We start from the raw sequence: 22,345 nt of genomic DNA, 5'->3' as shown, positions 1-22,345 counted from the left end.
AATTAAAAATAAAATTGTTTACTGTAGCCACTGTGTCTGTTGACACATCCTAGAGATATACAAATATTTTATAATGGAGATAAGCCAATGAAATGGCTGCTCATAAAATTTCTATCATGCAAGAATGCTGAAGTACTTTTATTCCATTTATCAAAAAGCACATTAAACGGCATCTCCTAGAGATAAACACTGTTAAATCGGTGAGTCTTGTAAAGACCTAGCTAAGCAGATTTCAGAACTACTGCTGGGTTTTTTTAGTGAATCTTGGACTATCAGGAAAAGTAAAAACAGTAAAGGAGTTTTGAGCAGGTGATGTAGTGTTACTGTGTCGTGCACTGTGGGAGAGCTCTTTCTGGATCTTAATAAGAAGGGCCCAACAGCAAATGGCTTAATAAGATAACTGCTTTTAGAAGATCCATAAAAAGAACAGGAACATGGATAGTGAGTAAATCTTACAACCTTTCGTATGCTGGGCACCCCACATTCATGCAGCATCAGTGTCTGGATAGATTTTCCCATGGCATGCTGTGCAGAGCAGATCCTGTCCATGGAGAGAAAGCTTTCTCTTTTGGTCATTCAAGCTATTAGAAACTCCTCATATTATTCTGTCTTATTAAAGCAGTTAACTTACTAAGTTGTCTGTTGTCAAGTCTTTCTTACTGAAATCCAGAGGGAGCTGTGCACCAGCCCTCTCTCTCCTACCTGACCCCCATCCCGCCTTCCCCAGTGCAGAGCATCCTCTTATCCTTAAACTCTCTCAGGGCTAAAAAAGGGAGTAAAACAAAGTTATGACATGTTGTTTCACCCCCAGCTGAAAAATAGTGTGGTTACACAGGGAACAAGATCATTGGAGAGTTGGGAAGAACAGCCTAGGCAGAACAGCTGCAACAACAGAAAACTTACACCTGGCCGCGTGAATTCATATTTCACCTTGACATTTATCACAGCAGGACATGAACCTCAATGGAAAAGAATGGCTATGTGAATTCCTGATACATATGAGCAATGATGCCTTTAAATATGAAAAACAGACATCCGTGAAGCAATAAACTACCCAGAAAGGTGCAAGAGACTGATAAAACAGACTTCCCAGTTCTAAAAAACTCTTAAAAGGCTACCAGCTTTGAAGATATAGCGACAATGAAAAAATATTTCAGACAAGTACAAAGAAAAAACATACTGTACTTGATAACATGGAAAAAACCCCAAAAATTTTCACACAAGACTTTACAGGATCTCTAGAAGATGACTTATTAATAAGATATTATTTTGCAGACAATTTAACCAAAGCTTTCAGCCAATTTTAGGGTAAACATAACAAAGTAGTAATACATTTTGGTATTAGTTTGATTTGTAAGCTGCTTAATCATACAAGATGAATAATGGTTGGTTGCACAAGGACGACAGCTAACATACCATGACGACCAACTTATGTGATTCCCAAAGGTAGAATTTGTTTCAGGTTACCCTGTGTAATCATCACTATTTGCTCTCTCTCTGTCTTTCTTTCCAACTCAATTTTTCAAAATTACATGGGTACAAACAGTGCTTTTGTATTGACACCACTGGCAGGCTGGCTGGCAGCTTCCTGTGCAGAGCTTTGCCATAAGAGCAGGAGGCAGGTTCTGCTGCCAAGGAGAATCTTCGGCACAAGAAGGCTATCACAGTCACAAGTAGCTTCATACAAAGATTTCCAGCCAATTAGAGGCGGGAAGTAAATGTGTCTCCCAACCACAAAGAACCACTGTGGCCTTTCTAATTTTAGCAAGACTGCTATTTGAACAAGCTTCACACCCTTCATTTCATCCCTCTGAGTCATGCAGCAAAGCAAGGATTCACAATTTGTTCCAGTTGGATGCAGTGTGAAAGACTGAATAAATAGATTTTACGTGAATGAATCATGAGGATTCGAGACATGAGATCCACACTTATCTGTACTCCTGGAGGTGGGGGCGAGGGCTATGCTAGAACATGCCTAGGCTTTCGTGAGAGCAGGAGCGCCAGCCTTTTCCTCCTACTGGCATTATGGGGAACGACACAGATAATTCTCTCAACATCTGCTCCAGACAGTGCCTCTATCTGCTCTCTGCATCTGTCTGCATGGGGCAAGTATGGAGATACCTGTGCCAACAAGGACCACAGACTAAATAGTCAAGCAGCTATTTCACCTTCTTCTGAGATGCTCCCAGAGAGGATGTCATACCACGTGGTGAGATGATCCTGCCCCTTTTAACCTTTTTACATTCCACATAAAACCAGGACAAATAAATATGCAATTACAGTCCACAGCTATACTGTTAAATTAAACATGCCCAGGACTTTCTCTGGCACTGAGGTTAACTAGCGTAAAACAGCTCACATTAAGCTCTCCCAGCCTCTAAAACAGTATGGCTGCATGCAAACAGCCTTGTAGAAACGGCCCTTGGACCAAGCTAGCTCCTGAAAGGTGCCCAGAGATTGCTGAGAAAATGCTGCTTAGCCAAGACCAAATTCACACTAAGGATCATTCTAACAATTTAACTGTGCAGATGATCACTTTCCAATGTCTAGAAAAATTCCCTAGCACTGTTTAATTTATTAGTATTGACATAACCATAAGTTTCTCGTTGACTCATTGCAAACCCAATTTTGCAAAGTGCTGAGTATATCTGGCCCTGATCCAAGAAGGCATTTAAATAAAAATGCCTTCTCCAATAAAAAAGCTCACACCATTTAATGCTATCCTTGCTCTTGAATGGAATGCCCAGATCAACTCCAGATCACTCTGAAGAACAACTGTTGCTGAGTAAATTCAGGAAATATTACTAGAAGTAGGAGAACTCATTAAAACAAACAAACAAATAACAAAAAAAAGACCCAACTCAGACTTTATAGTTCATCACAGATAAGGAAGACTTGGAGCTTTCCTAGCATCTTTCTTGTTTCAGGAATTTTAACTTTCAAAGCTCACTGTTCTTACAGTTCACTGAGCACTCACTACTGCACCAGGCCAGAAGGCTTCTTGCACTTGGACATTGTCACTCAGCCCATGAGCCTCTGTGGATATGCTGGGTGACCGCCTTTGCCTTTTATTTCAGTTCTGCCCTGGGCACACAGCACCTGACTGACAAGTCTTAATGGAAATGCAATCTCAAGCTGCTCCTGTCCCAAATCAGTCTAGTTTTTTCACATAGACACTCTACTGGTTTTGTATCAACTTTCTCAGAGATTCAATATCATGCTAAGTTTGGATTCATCATTATTTAGGGAAACATTATAAGAGAGGCAAACACATACACAGGTTTCGCAGGCATTCCAAAAACAATGTTTTCACTTCATCAGTCTAAAAAAAAATACACACTATATGTATACATATATACACATGCAAACAGATCCATGCAGAGTGACATTAACAGAATCCTGGCCTCAATTTCTTTGCTATCACTGACCATTCTTTGGGATTAAAACAACCTTTGAAAGGCACAGAGATCATGCCTTTTCTCTGCTTTTCACAGCCTCTACTAGCTACTGAAAGACTCTCCTTTTTTTGCTGTCCAGTTACATGTCCCGACTTCAATCTGTTTTGTTAGGTGATCTAATCCTTCCCTTCATCCCCCAGAGTATATGCTTTCCTTCCACAGTTATTGTAGGCCTTGAATTCAGACTTGAAGGCTTGTTTTCCTGCCCAGTGGGCATCACCTTGACAAGGACACGCTTATTTAAATGGACAACCACCAAATTTTGACACTCCTTGACTGTTAGCTCTTCCTCAAGTGAGATGATTCCTCAAGATTTCATCTTACTGCCTGCTGTGATTTTTAGTTCAGCATAGAGACAAGTGAAAGCAGAAAAGGCAATAAAGTCTCATATTTAAAACTGAGTTTGACAGGGAGAATCCTCAATATCAAACAGAATTTATGAACTGTAGACAAACTTTCCTTGATCATCATAACAACCTGAGGAGAACTTAATTAAAATCACTGGAGACATCTCTAAGGGAAATTATACCCTTATACACAGTATTTTAATTGGGGGCAAACAGAATCACAGTAAAAGCCAGGACTGCTTCATTCTGCTGTTATAGTCTCCAACCAATGGATAAATAGCAGATGGTATTGCAGAATTATCAGGTTAATCCAGCAGGCTCGTTTACTAGGTAACAAGCTAGAGAGGAACATCTCATGGTCATGCTAAAGGTTTATAGGAAAGTAGCACACATATGGTGACCACTGTGTGATAAGCAACTACACAGCATTGTATTTGCAGGCAACATTTGGTTATACTTTCTGTGTTTAATTCTAACTAATGACCCTTAGGCTGCAGGCCACATATCTAAAGAATGTAGGTAACCATTTCTAGGAATGAGTTAATTTTTGCACACTATATTTACTAAAATGTAAGTCACTATTAATTAGTTTTCACAAGTTGCCACATTTAAGATAAATGAGGCACTGACACTCTGTTAAGATGCAATTTAAAAATATATTGGATGGATTTTGCAGGTGTTGAAGGGGGTTTATCTCCTAGAACAGCAGATAGGATAGAGCAGCTTGATTAATTCATTCAGTAAAACTGCTTTTAGCACTGGATGATTTAGCCTGTGCTAGTACCTTACGCAGTTTAATTGTACATTTATTTTCAATTATTTTCTTAGCATCACTACAGTGATTCCTGCAATATCTCCTGCATATTTTAAGCACTTCCTCCCTCTGTCATTTTCAGTTTTAAAATCTTTATGACTGTTGCTATACCAAACAATAGACATCACTTTGCCAAGAAATGCTCGGTCAGTTTTTTATCAGCTACAGTGTGACAAGAACGTAAATACTTGAATAAAAAGTTAAATTTATACATAATCCTAAATCATATATATTCAAATAAAAACTGCAAAAGTACTTTTGCAGCTTTCAGAGTTGCATCTGTTTATAAAGCCACTATTTCCTCTTAAGTCTTGCTCTCTTTTCTAGCTCTCAGTAGCCACATTTCACATTCTGTTTTCATTAGTGAATATCCCATTATTTGAAAAGGGAATTGCTACTTATATATCACAGAAACATAGTCTTCTCTATCAGTTACTTCAGTCAAAAATATCATGCTTTTAACAAATTTGAATTAGATCTGTCTAGATATACTAAAAGAATATGCCAAGAGTTTTGAAAATACCATTGATATCATCTCTTATACAACAGGAGACTGAACATAAGTATAGTGGAAGCATAACCAATTGAATGTATTTCTTCAGAAAAGAGACATAAAATCCTCTGTAGAAGCAATGATTATAAATCACTATATAAATATTCAAAGTCCCTTTTTTTTTTCAATATGCTCATAAATGAAACATTTCCAAGACAATAAAGCTATCTGAAGGAATGCAGATAATGGGAGCTGATCTCTTTCTACTGTAGTTCAATGTTACAATAGAATTCTATGCCAAGTGACTACTTACTTTATTTTATACACACTCACATGTAGCAGTTTGACACTCCAAAGTTTTCTTGGAGATCTGAATTCCAGCCAAATTCATTAAAGAATACTTCTGTGCCAAGAATGCTCTCTTCTCTCCCAGATTCTACCAAGACCACAATGAGTATGCTCCTTCCCAGGCTGGTAGGACTGAGAAGATTTTTTGAAACCATAGTTCCTGGCACAAAATTTGAGCACAGAAACAGTATCGGTACCTCCCAGAGAGCCAGGTTCCATAAAGAACCTGTGTACTAAGGCTCCCATTGAAAACTGACTGTACTCACACAGTAACAACTGTACCACAGGGTAGCTGAGTAAGGGGGAAAAATTGCAAGAACGTGTTTAACCTCTGTGTGCTTGAGTTCACAACTGGATGTGAAGAAACAAGAATCTCTTGTAACTTGTGATCTTTTTTAGACAAAATAATGAGACATTTTTTTTCCATTCAACTATAATCATCCCTCAGAAAAATTAGTAATATGAAATACCTTAAGAGGAAGAACTTCCTTATTAATACCATAGAAGTAAGCCATTGCTTTTGTCCACGAGCAAAGACCTGCTACATTTCCACACACTTTTTTAGCAGTGTCAAGGTTATAATCCTCCATATCCAAATAAGGCTCTAAAAGCTCCACAGTTTCTCCTGTAATTGAGTCCTAGTCAATGGAAAGGAAAAAAATATTTTTAAAACGGATTTTAGAATAAAGTCTGCTTCATGGAAACATTTTTTCTTTTTAAAAGCATGGTGCTACCACTCTCATAGAAGACATTAATAAAATAACACTGTTGCCTTTCACTCTTATAAAGGACAGAAGATTAGTTGGTTTTTTGTGAACTCCGGTGAAAACAGCTCCTATTTCCATTGCAACAGTTTGCATTTAATGAGTTTGCATTTAATATCCCTATTGGACTCATAAAATGTACAGACATTACTTGTACTCATAGCTAGATGACAGCTTAAGCTGATCTAAGTTATTGCTGCTATAGCACTCTATCTTCTTTCCTCTCTCTCTCAACCAGATGTCCTTGCCCTACCTTTAATACCATCACCAATGCTCAGTGAGCTAGTTTGGGAGCTAATATGACAGAAATGTAAGTCAGCAAACTAGTGACTAGTTTTCTTCTAGGCTAGTTCCCTGAACAAGCTCACCATGGCATCAGACAGGTATCAGGGTGAACAGAGCTAAGGGAGTCAAACACGCAGCTTTAGTAAGGAAAAGGGTGAAACTGCAAGGCACTGACTTCAATTCACCAAAGCTACCTCTTTTCCTTAATTGTAAAAGCAATTTCTTTCAGCTGTTCACATCATTATTCTAATATCAGATTTCCAGCCCCCCTTCACAATCAGTTGAGAACATGAAAAGTTAGATCTTTGATGATGATGGCTAATCTACAATTAAGTGTCAGAAGAAAATGGAATTCATCTCCTTAAGCAATGTAGAGAGAAGAAGGGCTTATACATGGTAACAACGCTTGCTTAACAAAAGAGGCATTAAGAATCTTCCCTTTTTTTTGGCAAAGTCTTAATGCCTTTCTTCTAATGCATCTAAAAATCATCCTCTATTCACATTGCCAAGCAATATACCCTTTTCTTGCTTTTGTACATAGCAGAAAGGACTGTCTGGTACTTGTCTGATCCCCAGCTACTCTAGTAACAAAAACATTCATTATACTATTCCTAAGATCAGACATGGTGATGTTTTCACATAAGCATTTGCTGGACCAACATTCTGACTTTTTAATTCTCAAAATTATGAGCTAGAAAGCTGGCAAAGGTGAAGCAAAGACCAATCAGCAGTGGCCTAAATCTCTGTTCAAGAGCTTGAAAAATGTCACACTTCTCTTTTTAAGTAAAGAATTTTAAACTCAAGGAACTATTTCATCCACTAATCTTCCTCGTCTAAAACAATTAGGAAATAACAAAAATCTTGCAAACAAGTAAGTAGCGTAGTCTCCTCAGAACTCCAGACACCACGAGCTTTCTTCTCATATATAATTAGTCTTAGAAATAAGAAATGAGGCAGGAGGACAGCATGTGAAGTACCTTATCATGGATATAAGTAGTCTAGTGTTCTTCACCACATTCATCAGTATCACTTCCTGCAAGAACTCAGTCCCACAGATGTTGTTACGACTCCTCTGAGTAAAGTTAAACTTGTTGCAAACTACCAGCAGGAACACATACACTATTAATAAGTGACAAAACTAAAAGCCTCATTAGAGAGAAGCTTGAAAAAGGAGTGCATAATTAGTCCCCATTATCTTTGAACTCATTTCCTCTTTCTGTTTAGTGAAGATAGCACTTGGAAAAGTGACCGGATGGACATCTCTAGGAAGAGACTGTCTACAGAGGCAATGCAAGTTTCCACACAGTGCCTTGTCAATATGGATCACTGGGAGAAATGGCTCCTGGGGATAAGTGAGAATCATGGTTTCTCTGCACAACAAAAACACTCCAGTAGCTTAGAAAAGGCATCAGCAAGATACACAGTTGAAGTAGATTTAAAAAATCACTGTACAAATGAAAGAGTATGTTCCACAACATTGCAGAAAATCCAGGTTTTGCCAAAACCTGCTTGGTTTTCTGTATTTTAAAGTTGGGCCGTGATTCTGCCATTCCATAGTCCTAGTTCTTTTCCTGGTCCAGCTACCTGTGACATCTTCCTTCTCTTCCCTGCAGAGAAATTTCCTTTGTCTCACAGCCCAGTGAATCTTGCTATAAACAGGACAAGTTTCTGTTCTGGCAGAAATAAAACCCAGTGTTTGTGTTTATTTTTCTTGCAGTTGATACTAAGGTTCTCAGTTCATTCTGCATTTCACTACTTTTCCAGTGAAAGAACACTGGAAGTTCCCAAATATCTCGGTATTTTTCCTGACAGGAAGCTAATTTTGTTCTGTATTTCCTCCTAGCTCCCCACTAAACAATTCTGGAGATGGAGTTCTAGAGTGCCTCATATACAAATGGGCCTGGTAGCACTGGAGATGGTGATCCATTTGAAAAACTAACAGTGGATCCTTTTAAGGCAAATTCCTACTGAGAAGCAGGAACTGCCTGAATAAAGATAACACTATGCTTCTCAAGATTTGATCTGGTGTTCGGGATACTTGTATTTGCCATCCAAACTGTGTTGCTCAGGAGAAAGATTACTGAAATAATAAACCATGAAAATTGAGAGGAATATAGCCACAAAGATATCTACCACTACAGGTACACTAAAGCTTCATGTGTTTCAAACTACCTTTGAAGGTGGAAGACACTTTCAAATGATCTCTAAAGATAGTTATAGGAGTAATAGTGCCCCTATTAACTTCTTACCTTCTGGAAAGTAAGCAACATGCTAAGAAATCCTGAATTATTCATTAGCTTCAGAGCCTCAGTCCATGATGGCTTCACACAGGGATGTTCTTGATCAGGTGTTACTGAGTCTATTTTTCTTTGGAATAAAAGTAGCACACAATCCATAATTCTCATTATCAAGTGAGGAGGTTTACCCAGTTTGCGAACAGTTGCAATGTCAGAAGGCTTTATTGTCTGAAAAATGTAAAAAGAAAATAATCCATTTATTTAAGCAATCACTTGATGGTTGAGAAAGGTGTTGTTTGGAAGGCCTGTATATGTAATGCAATTCCTGCAGTTTTGCAGGTCACCCAGAGGCAGTACTGCAGAAAGTCCTTAAAGGCAGTACCACTCAATGACTGCTTTATTACCTGAGAGTAGAGTAGGTACTGCCCATCTTATCTCTCCACTGATTCAGTTTTCAGGGTTTTTTTCGACACAGACTGATAGGTCAGTGCTAGTCCTTTATATATATATATACACATATATATTGATTTATTTATTTATGTATTTATTTATTTATTTATTTTTCCCCCAAATCAGAAGCATAAGCCATATTATTACAAATAACAATCATTACCTACATGCAAGTTCAGAGTATCTTTGATTCTGACCTGCAGGGCTTCCTCGGCTTCTTCCAGTGCAGGTCTTGCAGCTTCAAGTTTCTCTTCTGCTGCTGCTTTATCACTGGCAATGTCATCCACAATGGCCTGAGCCTTGTCTTTTACCTTTTGCACCTGCATTTTCACCTTTTCGGAAGCTTGGGCTTTTATAGTTACTTCCAATAAAACTTCATCAGCTCTTTTTGAAGCTACAGCCAAATCTTTCTCCTTCATCACCAGCTCTTTGGAGAGCTGATTTACTGAAACCTCAGCTTCCATTAGTTTTGCAAGACCTATATTGAACAAATTCCATTTTAGCAATATGAAGACCTATTGAGAGAGAAACCTCAGTGAAGCAATTTGGATATTTAAAATAAATCACTCAGATTCATATTTAGGAACCCCAGTGAGTGATCCCATTTGTTGAACACCAAAATTAAGAGAGCTAATATCGATTTGCTATTTAAAGATTTTCCTTTCCTTTTTTTTTTTTTTTAATGGGCAAGAGTCTTCAGAATCTGTCACTTGTTGATCACTTGTTTATATTCTTGTATATGAGAGGGACATTAAACATTAAAGATATATATTGAAAAGCATTAGTATTGTGAATGGCACTCTTAACAATCATGTGTGCTATTTCAGAAGTCCACGAGACCATAAAACGTACTCTCTGTACAGAACAAAGATGAGGAGGAGGAACCTGCCATCCTGAGCAATGCAAATGATGATACAAGGAGACTAGGCTGAGCTTCTAAATTCAACATTACAGGAACGTCCAGATGAGATGGGGTAAAAGAAACTAAAGATTCTTGAACAATGCAATGCTCTACCATTTTTATCAAACAATTAGAAAATTACGTAGAAAAGCTATAAATATAAAAACCTTATATATAAAAGCATGCATCTAAATGTAAATCCATCACGTAAATCTTTCTAACTCTCAAAAAAAAGCACATATGTTCTTTACAGGTACCCAGCTACCTTCTGCCTGTTGGAGATACATGTACATAGCTCAGTTCTGCATCTGGCAACAATGGAAGAAGAAACAGTTAAGTTCACATTCACCTCTGAACAGCATTCAGTTTCAGAAACTGTTTAATTGTTTACTGTTTATGAGCTTGTGAAGTGCAATATTTTGGAAATTTTACATTTGGCATATAATTTTCTTTAAAAGACTCTTCAGAGTGACTGAATCTGAACATTTACTTACCTTGCCTCAGATTTACTTTTAGCACATTTAAATACACCACAGTACAAGAAGGATATAAAGCTAATAGTGTCCAGAGGAGGGCCACTAAATTGGTGAAGGGCTTAGAGGGGAAGCCGTATGAGGAGAGGTTGAAGTCACTTGGATTGTTCAACCTGGAGAAGAGGAGATCCCATCACAGTTTTTAAGCTCTTCACAAGGGGGAGAGGAGGGGCCGCTGCTGATCTCTTCTCTTTGGTGACCAGTGATAGGACCAGGAGAAATGGCAGGAAGATGCGTCAGGGCAAGTTTAGGTTGGACATTAGGAAAAGGTTCTTCACCCAGAAGTGAAGAACCCAGAGGGTGGTGGAGCACTGGAATAGGCTCCCCAGGGAGGTAGTCATGGCACCAAGCTTCACAATATTAAAGAAGCATTTGGACAACGCCATCAGACACATAGGGCAAGAGTTGGACTCGATGATCCTTGTGGGTCCCTTCCAACTCACGATTCTATGATTCTATGAAATATGAAAACTAGGATCTCAGTACTTCCTCGGAATGCATACATGTCAAAGTAGGATTTTCAGGTTTTTTAACTGCTAATAATATTTTCAAAACCCATCTGCAATCTGCAGCATTCAGAGTTCATTGAAACAAATCACACACAACACAGCTCAAAACATATGAGTCTGCTTTCAAATGAAAATGAATTTCAGTTTAAATATATACTTTTACATTCTTTTACTCAGATTCTTCTCACCTTCTTAAAAACAAACAAACAAACAAAAATCAAACAGATTTTACAGTACCTGTTCTCATGCGTTCAGACAAACTTCCAACATAGGCAAACTTCTCTTTGTAAATAGCTTTGTAGCCTCGAATGAAGGACAGGTAAGATTTTGGAGTCACAAATGTTCGTCGCCTATATCGTTCAAAGTATTCAACACATTTTTCAGCTACAATATCTTGAAATGTTCCCATGGTGTTAACAACATTCTGTTTCACTTCATCTGTGCACTCAATATGGTAGGAAACTAAAAAATGCTGTGCAACTGCTACAAGAGCATCTTTAGGCCAGCGCTGGAACCAATCCATGGTACAGCCTGAGATCAGACCTGGAAATTTGAGTGCACGAGTTCTGAATTTTTCTCCGACAGGAGAAAAACAAAGAATTACATGAAGGTTATTACGAACTCGGGCAAGAAAGTAATTATAAAGATTTTCACCAGTGGGAGTACGCTTTGGATACTCCTTCTTCATTGTCAGTATCAGGTCTTGTGTGATTTCACCTATTTCATCTCGTGCAAAAAGATTTGAGACTTCACCTGAAGTCAAAACATTGTTCATGTACTCAAGAAATGATTCATCTCTGATTTCATTGTCTGTGAATATAAAGACAATGCCCTTTCCTTTTTGCCCAGCAGTGCGGTACAAGATTTTCAGATCATCCAAAAGGTTATTGGTGGCATATGTTCTGGGATAGAAAAGGATTAAAGAAAGAGAGAACAAAAATTACAGATCATTTTAGGAAATGTCTATCATCTGGCTGAGCTTTCTTAAGGAAAAAAACCAAACCAAAACAAACAAACCTACATAAGAAATTAATACCATATCTCCTGGTTTCACTATTTTAGGAATTTTTTTCTTAAACATTCTCCCAAAATGATAGATCAGTACCACAAATCATGGGAAAGGAGCAGAACAAAGCTCCCACAATCAAGGAGCTAATGGTTAGAGACCTGTTCAGCCAATTAGACAACCACAAGTCTATGAGGTCAGATGGGGTCCACCCAAGGATATTGAGGAAGCTGGCAGAGGTGCTCGCCAAACCAGTTGCTGGAGTGTGTCCAGAAAAGGGCAACAAAGCTGGTGAAAGGGCTGGAGAACAAGCTTTATGGCTGACTGGGGAGGTTCCACTTGACTGGAAGGCGGCAAATGTTACGCCTATTTACAACGGCCAGAGGGAGGGTAGTCTGGAGAAGAGGAGGGTGAGGGGAGACCTTATCACTGTCTACAACTACCTGAAAGGAGGGTGTAGTGAGGCAGGTGTGTGTCTTTTCTCACAGGTAACTAGTGACAGAACGAGAGGAAATGGTCTTAAGTTGTGCCAGGGAAGGTCCTCAAGTCAAATCTGGTTTGTCTGTGACAGTTTTTGGTAAGTGAACTCTCTCTGTCCTTTCATTATATTTTATCCCACAAGCCTTTCATTATATTTTCTTTCCCCTTCCCAGTTGAGGAAGCGGAGTGATAGAGCAGCTTTGGTGGGCATCTGGTGTCCAGCCAGGGTCAACCTACCACAGTGTGTCAGCTACAGCTGTTACAGTGATTTGTGGTATTCTGATAAGAACGTAAGAATTTATCTACTGAGTCAGAATCATAGAATCATTTAGGCTGGAAAAGACCCTTAAGATCATCAAGTTCAACCAACTGGTGTCCAACCAAAACAGCAGGCCATCTAGCTCAATATTCTTAACACCAGCAATGGGAAATGCTACTTAGAGAGAAAACATGTACCAGCATCCACTCTTCACTGCTCATTTCTTTCTTTCCCTCTCCATATTCATAGCCATTGTATTAGGAATATTAGAAGGTATGTCCATCTTGGCCCCTCAGTATCGATTTATGAACCTGCTGATACTGTCTTCCTCAAGCTTCCTGTGGCAAGCTACAAAACATGACTATCTGCTTTACAAATACATGTTTTCAGCTACCTGCTTTTGGTCCACCTCCTGTTAGCTTCAGCAAATGAACCTTCCCTAAGTGACTGAAATATTTATTTGCCTTATTAATGCATTTTGAATCTTGCAAGTCTAGGGACTCTGTTCTGTGACTATGCACTTTTTTCTCTCCCTTCTTATTTTCTTCCCACTGTTCCTTCCTTCTGCTTCTGGGACACAGGAAGAGGCTGTGATATGTCTTTCTTTCTGTTTCCTTTCATCAGAAACCCCATAACACTGTTCAAAGACTCAATATAGCTCTCTAAGGAAGATTTCTCAGTGTGTTGGATAGTTTGCAGAGTGAAATACACACTGCCAGCCCTCAGTGCTTACCCCTGTAAACCATAGGTCAAAAGAGAAACAGATGGAAGGCAGTTGTCACTCCCAGACACTTCAAATTTTGAGAAATTACTAAATTCCAGCACTACATACTATTAAGTCTTTGATAGCACTTGTAATTATACAGTCTGGGTACATAAGCATCTATAGAAAAAGTTACTATTTCCCCTGGCCATCAGCATTTGACCCCTAATGCAGAATGCACCAGCAGATTATTCCATTTTATCTTTAGTGCAAAATGGTATCTTAGTGGCATTTCACAAGGGTGCATCGCAGATTCAAATGCTGAAGGAAAGGCAGATGTCTTGTCAACAGCATAAAGGCAGCAAAACAAAGACCCAGGATCTGTCATCTATAGACTGTGCATTTGCACAGATGCTTTTGATTGAAAATGTAGTCTACAAAGAGGAATAAAATATTTGACAGGTTTTCATTTCTTTACATTGATTGTGAGACATTAATTTCTATGGCAAATTAAGGAACAAATGTCTATGTACACTGCATTGTGTTACCTTGTTAAAGTAATCTGAAAGGTCTCATATCCAGCAATATATGATGCTAGTCTGGTCAGACTCTGTTTTCCAGATCCACCCACACCCACCAACAAAGCATTTCCTTGTGGAGTACGAATAATCCGTGATATTTTAATCAAATGGATGATAGCATCCTGTGTATTGAGAGAAAAAAGGATGAAAATATGTAAAAATAATATAATGTATATTCAACTAGAAGCACATCACCAACTGCCTCTCAATAGCTAGATGACTTTTCTAGTACCTGTAGCCTACTTAGTCCTGTACTCATCAAAATCAACAAGAGATTTCTCCCTGACTTCAGAGGGCAGTAGGGCTAGCCCAAAAGAAATGTCCTTGTATCAAGATTACATGAGGCAAAGTCATATGCAGTGTTTGTACTTGACAGAGCTCAGGGCATGTCCCTCAGGGAACAGAAGGAAAAGTAGAAAGGATGTAGATTTACACCCTCCTCCAACCTTTTAGTTGAGCTATTTACAGGCTCTCTAAATAGGCTGCCAAAAGTAAAATACAAGTACACTACAGACATTTCTTATTCCATTGCTGTATTTATCTTAGAGTAAGAATTAATCTAGTTTAAAGCTGAAGAAAGCATCATGCATCAAGAGGCCTCTGTGAAGGAGGTAACTTTTAGAAATGCAAGGTGATATTCAGAATATGCACTGTAGAAACAAATAAGTTGTGCTTTGCATTATGCAAAGCAGAGGAAAGAAAAGATGAGGAACTGCAAAGAGACAGAATAATTTGTGAGAGTGAAGGCAGCTGGGAGACAGCACTATGGCTTTACAGAATTTATTTGTAAGACTTGTTGGATATAAGGCTAGTCATTCTGAGCTATGTCCAAAATAATTTAATAGAAACATACAAGATCCATTTATAAGTCAGTGCAAAAGACCTGGCATTTTCTGTATTAATATAATTACAGGCACTAATACCTTGAAAAACACTAAATCCATCTTTGATCCTCTGATGGTTTCATTGTACTGTTGCATGAACACCTGTAATCTTTCAGCTAAATAATCCAAAGATGGGATAGGCTCATAAATTTTAGGAGCCTTCAACTCTGCATCATCAGCTTCGTCTCCAATAGCTTCTGGGATATCACGCAAAAAATCTACAAAGTATAATTCTGTGGATTTATCTTCAAATAGATTTTGACCATGTTCTGCAGAAGCAATCTACAACAATACATTAAGGATTGTTTTAGTAATGAAACATAAACATTTAATTGACCTCTTTCCATGGCACGTACTGGAAAACTATTTGCCTACCTTTTTCATCATATCATCAAACCAGTCTTTATCACTTTGGCTGATGAATCTGTCTGCAATAACACGTCTGCATTCATGCTGGAACAAGGCTACCAAAACACTGATGCTCTGGCAGACTTCAGAAGTAACTGTAAGTATTCCTTGCCAAATACGACTGAGGTCTCGCAAATTAAAGATGTAATGAAATTTAGATGGAGTTGGTAACATCTACAAAATAATGTCATAAGCTATATTCAAATAACTACTAAATAAAAATATTTTCTAACTAGTATTAAATTAATATAGAAATTTTCACAAACTTCAAAAGCAATATTGCATTAAAGTAGGAATACATGCTTGGCATTTGAGAAACAATGGTAAAAACAAAGAAATGACAGTAGCAATGACCAGCTCTTTAATTTCACGCAGATTTCACTCAAGTGTCTTTGAATCTTTCAGGTCCCAGGAACATGGACTGAAGGGTAGTCAAGACAGGTTAGTTAACGATGGCATTAAAGGCCACAGTAAAAATATCAGCATTATTTAACCTGTGGTGTTGCTCTTGCCTTTTCTTCCAGATTGCTTTCTTTTGTCCTTTCCAAGAACATGTGAAGAAAGTTTCATGAGGAAAGGAAAAGCAGATGAGGAAAAGCAAAGAAAAGACAGCAGAAAAATGAGAAAAGATTATTTGAAAAAAAATGAACAACTTAGCAAAAGCCACATTTTCTCTCTAGGCAGTTAATTAGCAATAATAACCATCATTTATGTTGAAGACACTGGTCAATAGTTGGCTGGTCAATAGTTTCTCTAGAACTCTCTCTTCTCTGTGTAAACCCAGCTTATGTTTACAGTTGAGTTGTCTGGGAAATTCCTACTAACCTTTTTTGGACTAGAAAGGATCATTTACCAAATGCCTGCCTTTCCTCCTCTTTCCACCACTCTTCTCCACTTTTTTCATTAGAAGATCAATTCGGCACACATTTCCATGCTGTAATTTTGCTCTTAACTTTTCAAATTTCATTCTACATATAAATTTTATTTTCTATTTCAAAGTAATATTTGCTTAGGAATTGCAATTTGTTTGAAATGGAAGAGGAAAATATTTAAATTTACTAAATACCAGGTTTTGGTTGTTTTGAACTGATTCCCTCTCCATCACATTTGACTTCTTTCCTTTATTTCAGATCTTTAAAGTTTCTCACAATCCCAAATGTCTTGACAGAAGAATCCCATCTAATTTTTAATGTATGGTTCCTTATGCCCTTGACATTTTCTCAACTAGAAGACCTCTAAATCTTCCTATCAGCTATGCTTACTTTATTATACTTATATGATGTAATTCTTATATTAGCTTTAGAAGGCACTGCATATGATTATGTTTTCAGTCAGCTAACTAGGTGCTGATAGCAACAAATTCAGAACACAAGCATCAGCCAGGAGTTATACATGCAGGTCACAGCTTCACAAAATGAAGTATGAACACACATGACAGTATAAAAGACCTGTGTCTTGTTGCTTTGTCATGGTACAGATGTTTCAAAGGCTTCTTAACAGAGGTAATTTTACCTTTGCTTTTGTTGTTTGCCAAACCTTTCGAGTTGTAGATACTAATGCTGAAGCCAATTTACATATTTCTGCAGGGAAACCTCGTTGTTCACAGAAATAGCTTTCAGCTATTGTTTGAAATATTTTGTCAATAGAGGAACTGGAAGGCAGTGTGCAGTTGTAGATGGTGAACTGGCGTTTCAGGCGCTGTGGGATGTCATTCCGACCTCCCCCAGGGTGAATCATAGCAGCTATAAACTGGATGTCAATCACATTTGTGAACTCTCCTGGCTTCTCCAAATTGTAGAAACCTTTCTGTTCCATCAGCTGTCTTACAATCTCGTTGGTGATCTAGTTATTGTCAAAAAATAAAGAAACAGAGTAGTTAAGTATTTCAGGGTTCTCAACTTAAAAAAAGGAAAGAGGAAGTTTCCAGTATAATAAATTAGTAGACAGAAGGAAAGAACTCTCATCTTTCTTAAATTCCAAGTATTCTCCTGGGCACTTCAGCAATTTATAGAGCTGTGCAACATGGTACCAAGCACTGTGATGCAGTGGATTAGTTGCATCTAAGTTTCACATGCTAAGTAGTGGTGGACATGAGGTCAGACATTCAACTGGATTTCCATATTAATTTAAAAATACTCAGCACTTTAAAGTTTCAAGCCAGACTGTATATTCAGATTGACACAGGCACTTAGGTAGTGACAAAGAATGGTTAGCTTTAGCACATAGTCACACACTCACTTGTATAGAGGCAGCGAGAGAACAGGATTACAGAGCAATACTGGGAACAGCAAAATTACTTTTTCTCAGCAGTAAGTTTTTTGAATTTAAGTCAGATTTTCAGAATATAGGTCTATAAGTATTCATTTATCAATACCTCAAGATATCTCGCTAGTCTTGGATGTCAACTGTGATGTTAAACTTCACCTAGTAGTGACTGTACTTTAAAGTCCAGAGCAGACAGAAGAAGGAAAGAGTCTCTGCTTCTTGGATTTGTATGCTTCCTTTCCCAGATTGGTTCTTAGTGCAGCTAGTTTGGAAATTCTGCAAGCTCTGTATGTAGCCAAAACAAAAGGCTTAAAAGATACAATGATTGCACCAAGTGCCTTGATGCTGACCATAATCTTGTGGGATGGACAGTTTATCACTCTTGGCAAAAACTTGGTCTAGTCCATATTATGATACCCTTTTCCTAAACTTTCCTATTTTTACAACCTAGAGATGAGAATTTCCATCAGCAGTAATGGTTAAACCACCAATTCCCAAATATTAACGTTTTCCTTTTACCTGATCACCCCATTCATTTATCACAGGCATGTTGATGTCATCAATAAAGACAGTCATTTTCTTCCCTGCTGGAGGACCATACGTGGTGCCCATTCTTTTATCTATGTAACTTTCTATGCTCCTCTGGAACATATTTGGCAGAGTTGCAGAAGAAAAGTTTAGACGTTTGGTCAAGTGAACATCAGGATCATACTTGCTTGTGTAATCCTGCAAAATAAATCAATTTTAAGTAAAGTGCACCAGTAACCCCAGATGAATTTAGCCAAAAGGAGATGCAGATGCTCAGTAGCCCTGCAAAAAACAGACATCTACAAAATCTCAGCCCTGCTATTAACTTCAAAAAGTCAAACAGCAGTTTATTTAAGATAAATATACCATCTCCAACCTCTCGGTTAATGTTTTGCATAAAGTTTCTAAGTATTAAAATTTATAAGCTTTTAACAGACTTACTGTAACAACAAGTAGACTTGACAACTCAGGATGCAAATAAACTTTGCATTAGCAATTGTTAGGGTTTTTCTAAATTCAAGCTGTTAGTGATGATGTGTTACAACAGTCTGCAAGGAACAAGTGAAAAACTAGATCTTTTTTCGTGTTTACACTACAGCACCATATCTTACAACAAAAGGACTGTAAAGGAATGGTAGTATAAAATTAAACTCAGCTACGTTGCATTTACTAATATTTATCTCTCTTAATAAAGAAAGGAATCTTTAGGTTTTACGAAGGCATACAATTCCCATAGCTGCTGCTGATGCCCTAAAGCAAGTTCCACTTTTCAGATTTAGTGAGGCTTTATAATAGAACCGGAAAGAAAAAGAAGTAACCCTGAAGTCACACCAAGGCATATATATAAAACATGGGAAATATTTTGTTTAGCAAGAGTCCTAGGACATAAAAGTAGTATTAAAAATTCCAGATTTACAACATTATTTCTTTTTAAAGACTCAGTTCTTCTGCAATGATGACAAAGTTCAATATCATTTACATTCTTATCTTTATAATAGAGCTGACTAGAAATGTACTCATTTTGATACCTCAGAAAAATAAACCTGTATCATTGCTGATTAAGTGCTCTAAGAACAACTCCAGTGAGACATACAGTCTGTGTGACAATAGAAAGGAAGATACAGCTAAACCCCCTCAAAATATTTTGATGAATAGTGTTAAACTGCTCATTTTGTTGATATAATGTTGATAAAACAACATATCAGGCTGAGGCCTGTGGAGAGGAGTCGATGCAGGAGCAGGTTTTCTGGCAGGAACTACAGCCCATGGGGGACCCATGCTGGAGCAGTCCATTCCTGAAGGTCTGTGTCCCATGGAAAGGACCCATGCTGGAGCAGTTTGTGAATGACTGCATCAGATGGAAGGGACTCCATGAGGCAGCAGAGAGAGTGTGGGAAGGAAGGAGCAGCAGAGAGAAGCCGTTATGGACTGACCATAGCCCCTATTCCCCATCTCCCTTGTGCCGCTCGGGGTGCAAGGAGGTAGAGGAGTTGGGAGTGAAGGTAAGCCTGGGAAGAAGGGAGAGGTGAGAGGTGGGTGTTCTTAGTATTTTCTTTGCTTTTCACAATCCTATTATATTTTTAATTAACAATAAATTATATTAATTTTCCCCAAGTCGAGTCTGTTTTGCCCTTGACAGTAATTGGTGAGTGATCTCCCTGTTCTTCTCTCAACCTGTGTCCTGTTGAGGAAGGGGAGGGAACCAACGCCTGGGTGGGGGTCTTGCAGCCAGCCAAAGTCAACCCACCACAAGTATGAATATATAATCATTCAAAAAACACACTTGTGTTTTATTCCTCACAGGATTTCAAAAATCTTTACATGGTAACAGTACTATTCCACAGTACATAAATGAGAACTATCTTTGAACAAGAAGAGGTTATGTAATGGGATTATTTTTGTTAGTTAAACTGTCAGATTCTCAGTGCAATTTTCAACTCTACCATACCAGCTTCACATTAAATTCTGGGGGGTTTGCAGTTCATTAATTAATAGTACAGAGAGTAAAGGTCTTAAGTAGCACTCTGTTGTAAGTTCTTTATTTTAATATGCACTGATACCTTACTCAATACTGAAGATTACTTCAGACTAATTCAGATTACTACCTGAAGTGTCTTTACTTTTTCATGAAACCAGATGCTTCTATCTAGAAATTTTTTTCCATTGAGGTGTAGTAAAGCAAAATTCTACAGAAGGTGAAAGCAGAAGTGGAACAGTTGTGAAGGCAGTTAACTTTCACTCCTAACCTTAAATGAGATCAAATATCTACTGGCATTATGCTCCCTTGTGTAAGGAACATACTCTGCTCTATAGAATAGACATGGGGTAAGCAAATCCCAGCTCCAATTATTTTTAGGCACAGGAATGGCAGCTGAAGGCTGGAGGTTGCCAGTATCTGGCCAAAATCCAGTATGCAGAACATCAAGACCACCACCCAGACCCCGCCTCTTCACTCTGCTAAAATAGTTCTCCAGCTGGTGCCAGGAACAGAAGCTGACATTACACTGGCATGCACGTTGGCATCGAGAGCTAAATTGAAAAAGTAGTATTAATGGCTGCTGGCATTGGTACAACTTGCTTTATGTCAGGGCTCGGAAAGCACGTGGCTGAGGGACACAAAATGGCTCCAGATTTTAAGAAAGCCAAAGGTCAATTTAGGCCAGTGTTTTTCAGTTATTTTCAATTTCAAGACCTTTGCAAATCATCCACAGGAGGTACAGATGCCTGTATGGTAAATTCAACTGTCCCAACAGCAGATTATTTTTATTTAACTGCCTCTCATTGATCAAAGAGTCTACAGAATCTCCTGAAAATCCAGACATGATGCTGAAAACCATTACACTTGCACAAGGGATGCTAAATTTGGTATGACATCTAGGTTTGTTCAGCCTTTTGATTATTGTCACTTCTGTAGTAAGTTATTAATTTTTGTGTCATATGATTAACCTGCACTATTTTATAATATGGCAAGCATCTTGTTATTATTTTCTTCTACAGAAAGAACAATATGTCATATTCTGTGAAGGAATGAAGAGAGTAGATAATAAACACTGAATTTACCCTCTGAAAAATTACCCTGAGTAAAGAAAGAAGTTCTTTATTTCTCCTCAGTTTGGCTTGTGAAGAAAGTCTGTGCAACAAAGGTGTAGAAAAGATCAGTTCACACATGGCACCACCAACAGAGCACAGGGAAATGAAAAATCCTCCAGGGATCAGTACTTTCTTAGCAAAATCTCCAGTTTGACTTTGTGGTGGTTTGGGTGGATTCACCCTTTTGCTTGCAGCTTGCAGCCAAACACAGCCTGCTCTATCACCCTCCTCCCCCCCTCACCCAGGGAGCAGGGGAGAGAATTTGGGAAGAAGGGCAAGGACTCATGGGTTGAGATAAAAACTATTTACTAATTAAAATAAAAAATGATAATGATAACAACAGTGATAACAGACTGTACAAATGAGTGATACACAGTGCTCACCGCCCACTGACCAATTCCCAGCCTGTGCCAGCTAACGATCCCGCAGCCGAGACGGTCCCGAACCGAAACCCCGGAAGAGTGAGCCCGAGCGATCCCCGAGAGAAGTGCCCTGTCTTCCGGTCATCCCTGGTTAATATACTGGCATGACGTGATATGATCTGGAATATTTAATTGGCACAACCAGATGCCAGGTTTGGGTTTTGCTCCTCACTGCGCTTCCCCCTCCCAGTCCTAATGCAGCTGTGAAGTAGCAGAACAAGGTGGCCTTGAGCTCCAGCAACACAAGTATTGTTATCAAAGTTCTTACGATATGTCTGAACTGAAACACTGAAAGTAAAATACAGCTCTTCTAATTACTAAAAAGAAAATTAACTCTACCCTAGCAAAACCAGGACAGACTTCTCAAAAGAAAAGAAAGCATAAGAAGGAGCATTTATCACATGACCTTGTGGCTATAGTTAGCAAAGTTTAAAAGAACTCTTTATACTAAAGTATAGATATAGGTTTTTGCTTGTAGACCATGTGAGTACTGGCAAAAGAATGTTGGTATGCAATCTTAAGAGAAATCAAATTATTCTTACACTTCAATTTAAACTAGATTGGAAGGGGGAAGGGGATA

General features: G+C 38.3%; 1 protein-coding gene across 1 annotated transcript in view; it reads right to left on the bottom strand.

Moving 5' to 3' along the window:
- The window catches only part of LOC104520109 (dynein heavy chain 5, axonemal), a gene marked incomplete at both ends in the record, with an annotated part of 43,736 nt that extends 25,279 nt beyond the window's left edge, over window positions 1–18,457 (bottom strand). The window contains 9 exons of the mRNA XM_010168858.2: window positions 5,931–6,098; window positions 8,759–8,974; window positions 9,394–9,674; window positions 11,377–12,041; window positions 14,136–14,290; window positions 15,092–15,334; window positions 15,428–15,634; window positions 16,973–17,302; window positions 18,245–18,457. Coding sequence (XP_010167160.2) covers window positions 5,931–6,098; window positions 8,759–8,974; window positions 9,394–9,674; window positions 11,377–12,041; window positions 14,136–14,290; window positions 15,092–15,334; window positions 15,428–15,634; window positions 16,973–17,302; window positions 18,245–18,457 — 2,478 coding nt within the window. The remainder of the gene's footprint in view (window positions 1–5,930; window positions 6,099–8,758; window positions 8,975–9,393; window positions 9,675–11,376; window positions 12,042–14,135; window positions 14,291–15,091; window positions 15,335–15,427; window positions 15,635–16,972; window positions 17,303–18,244) is intronic.
- Window positions 18,458–22,345: the final 3,888 nt, after the last annotated feature.

Source organism: Antrostomus carolinensis, unplaced genomic scaffold (assembly GCF_000700745.2).
Source record: "Antrostomus carolinensis isolate BGI_N321 unplaced genomic scaffold, ASM70074v2 scaffold7035, whole genome shotgun sequence".
Lineage (NCBI taxonomy): Eukaryota > Metazoa > Chordata > Aves > Caprimulgiformes > Caprimulgidae > Antrostomus > Antrostomus carolinensis.
This window is presented reverse-complemented; position numbering and strand designations above follow the sequence as displayed.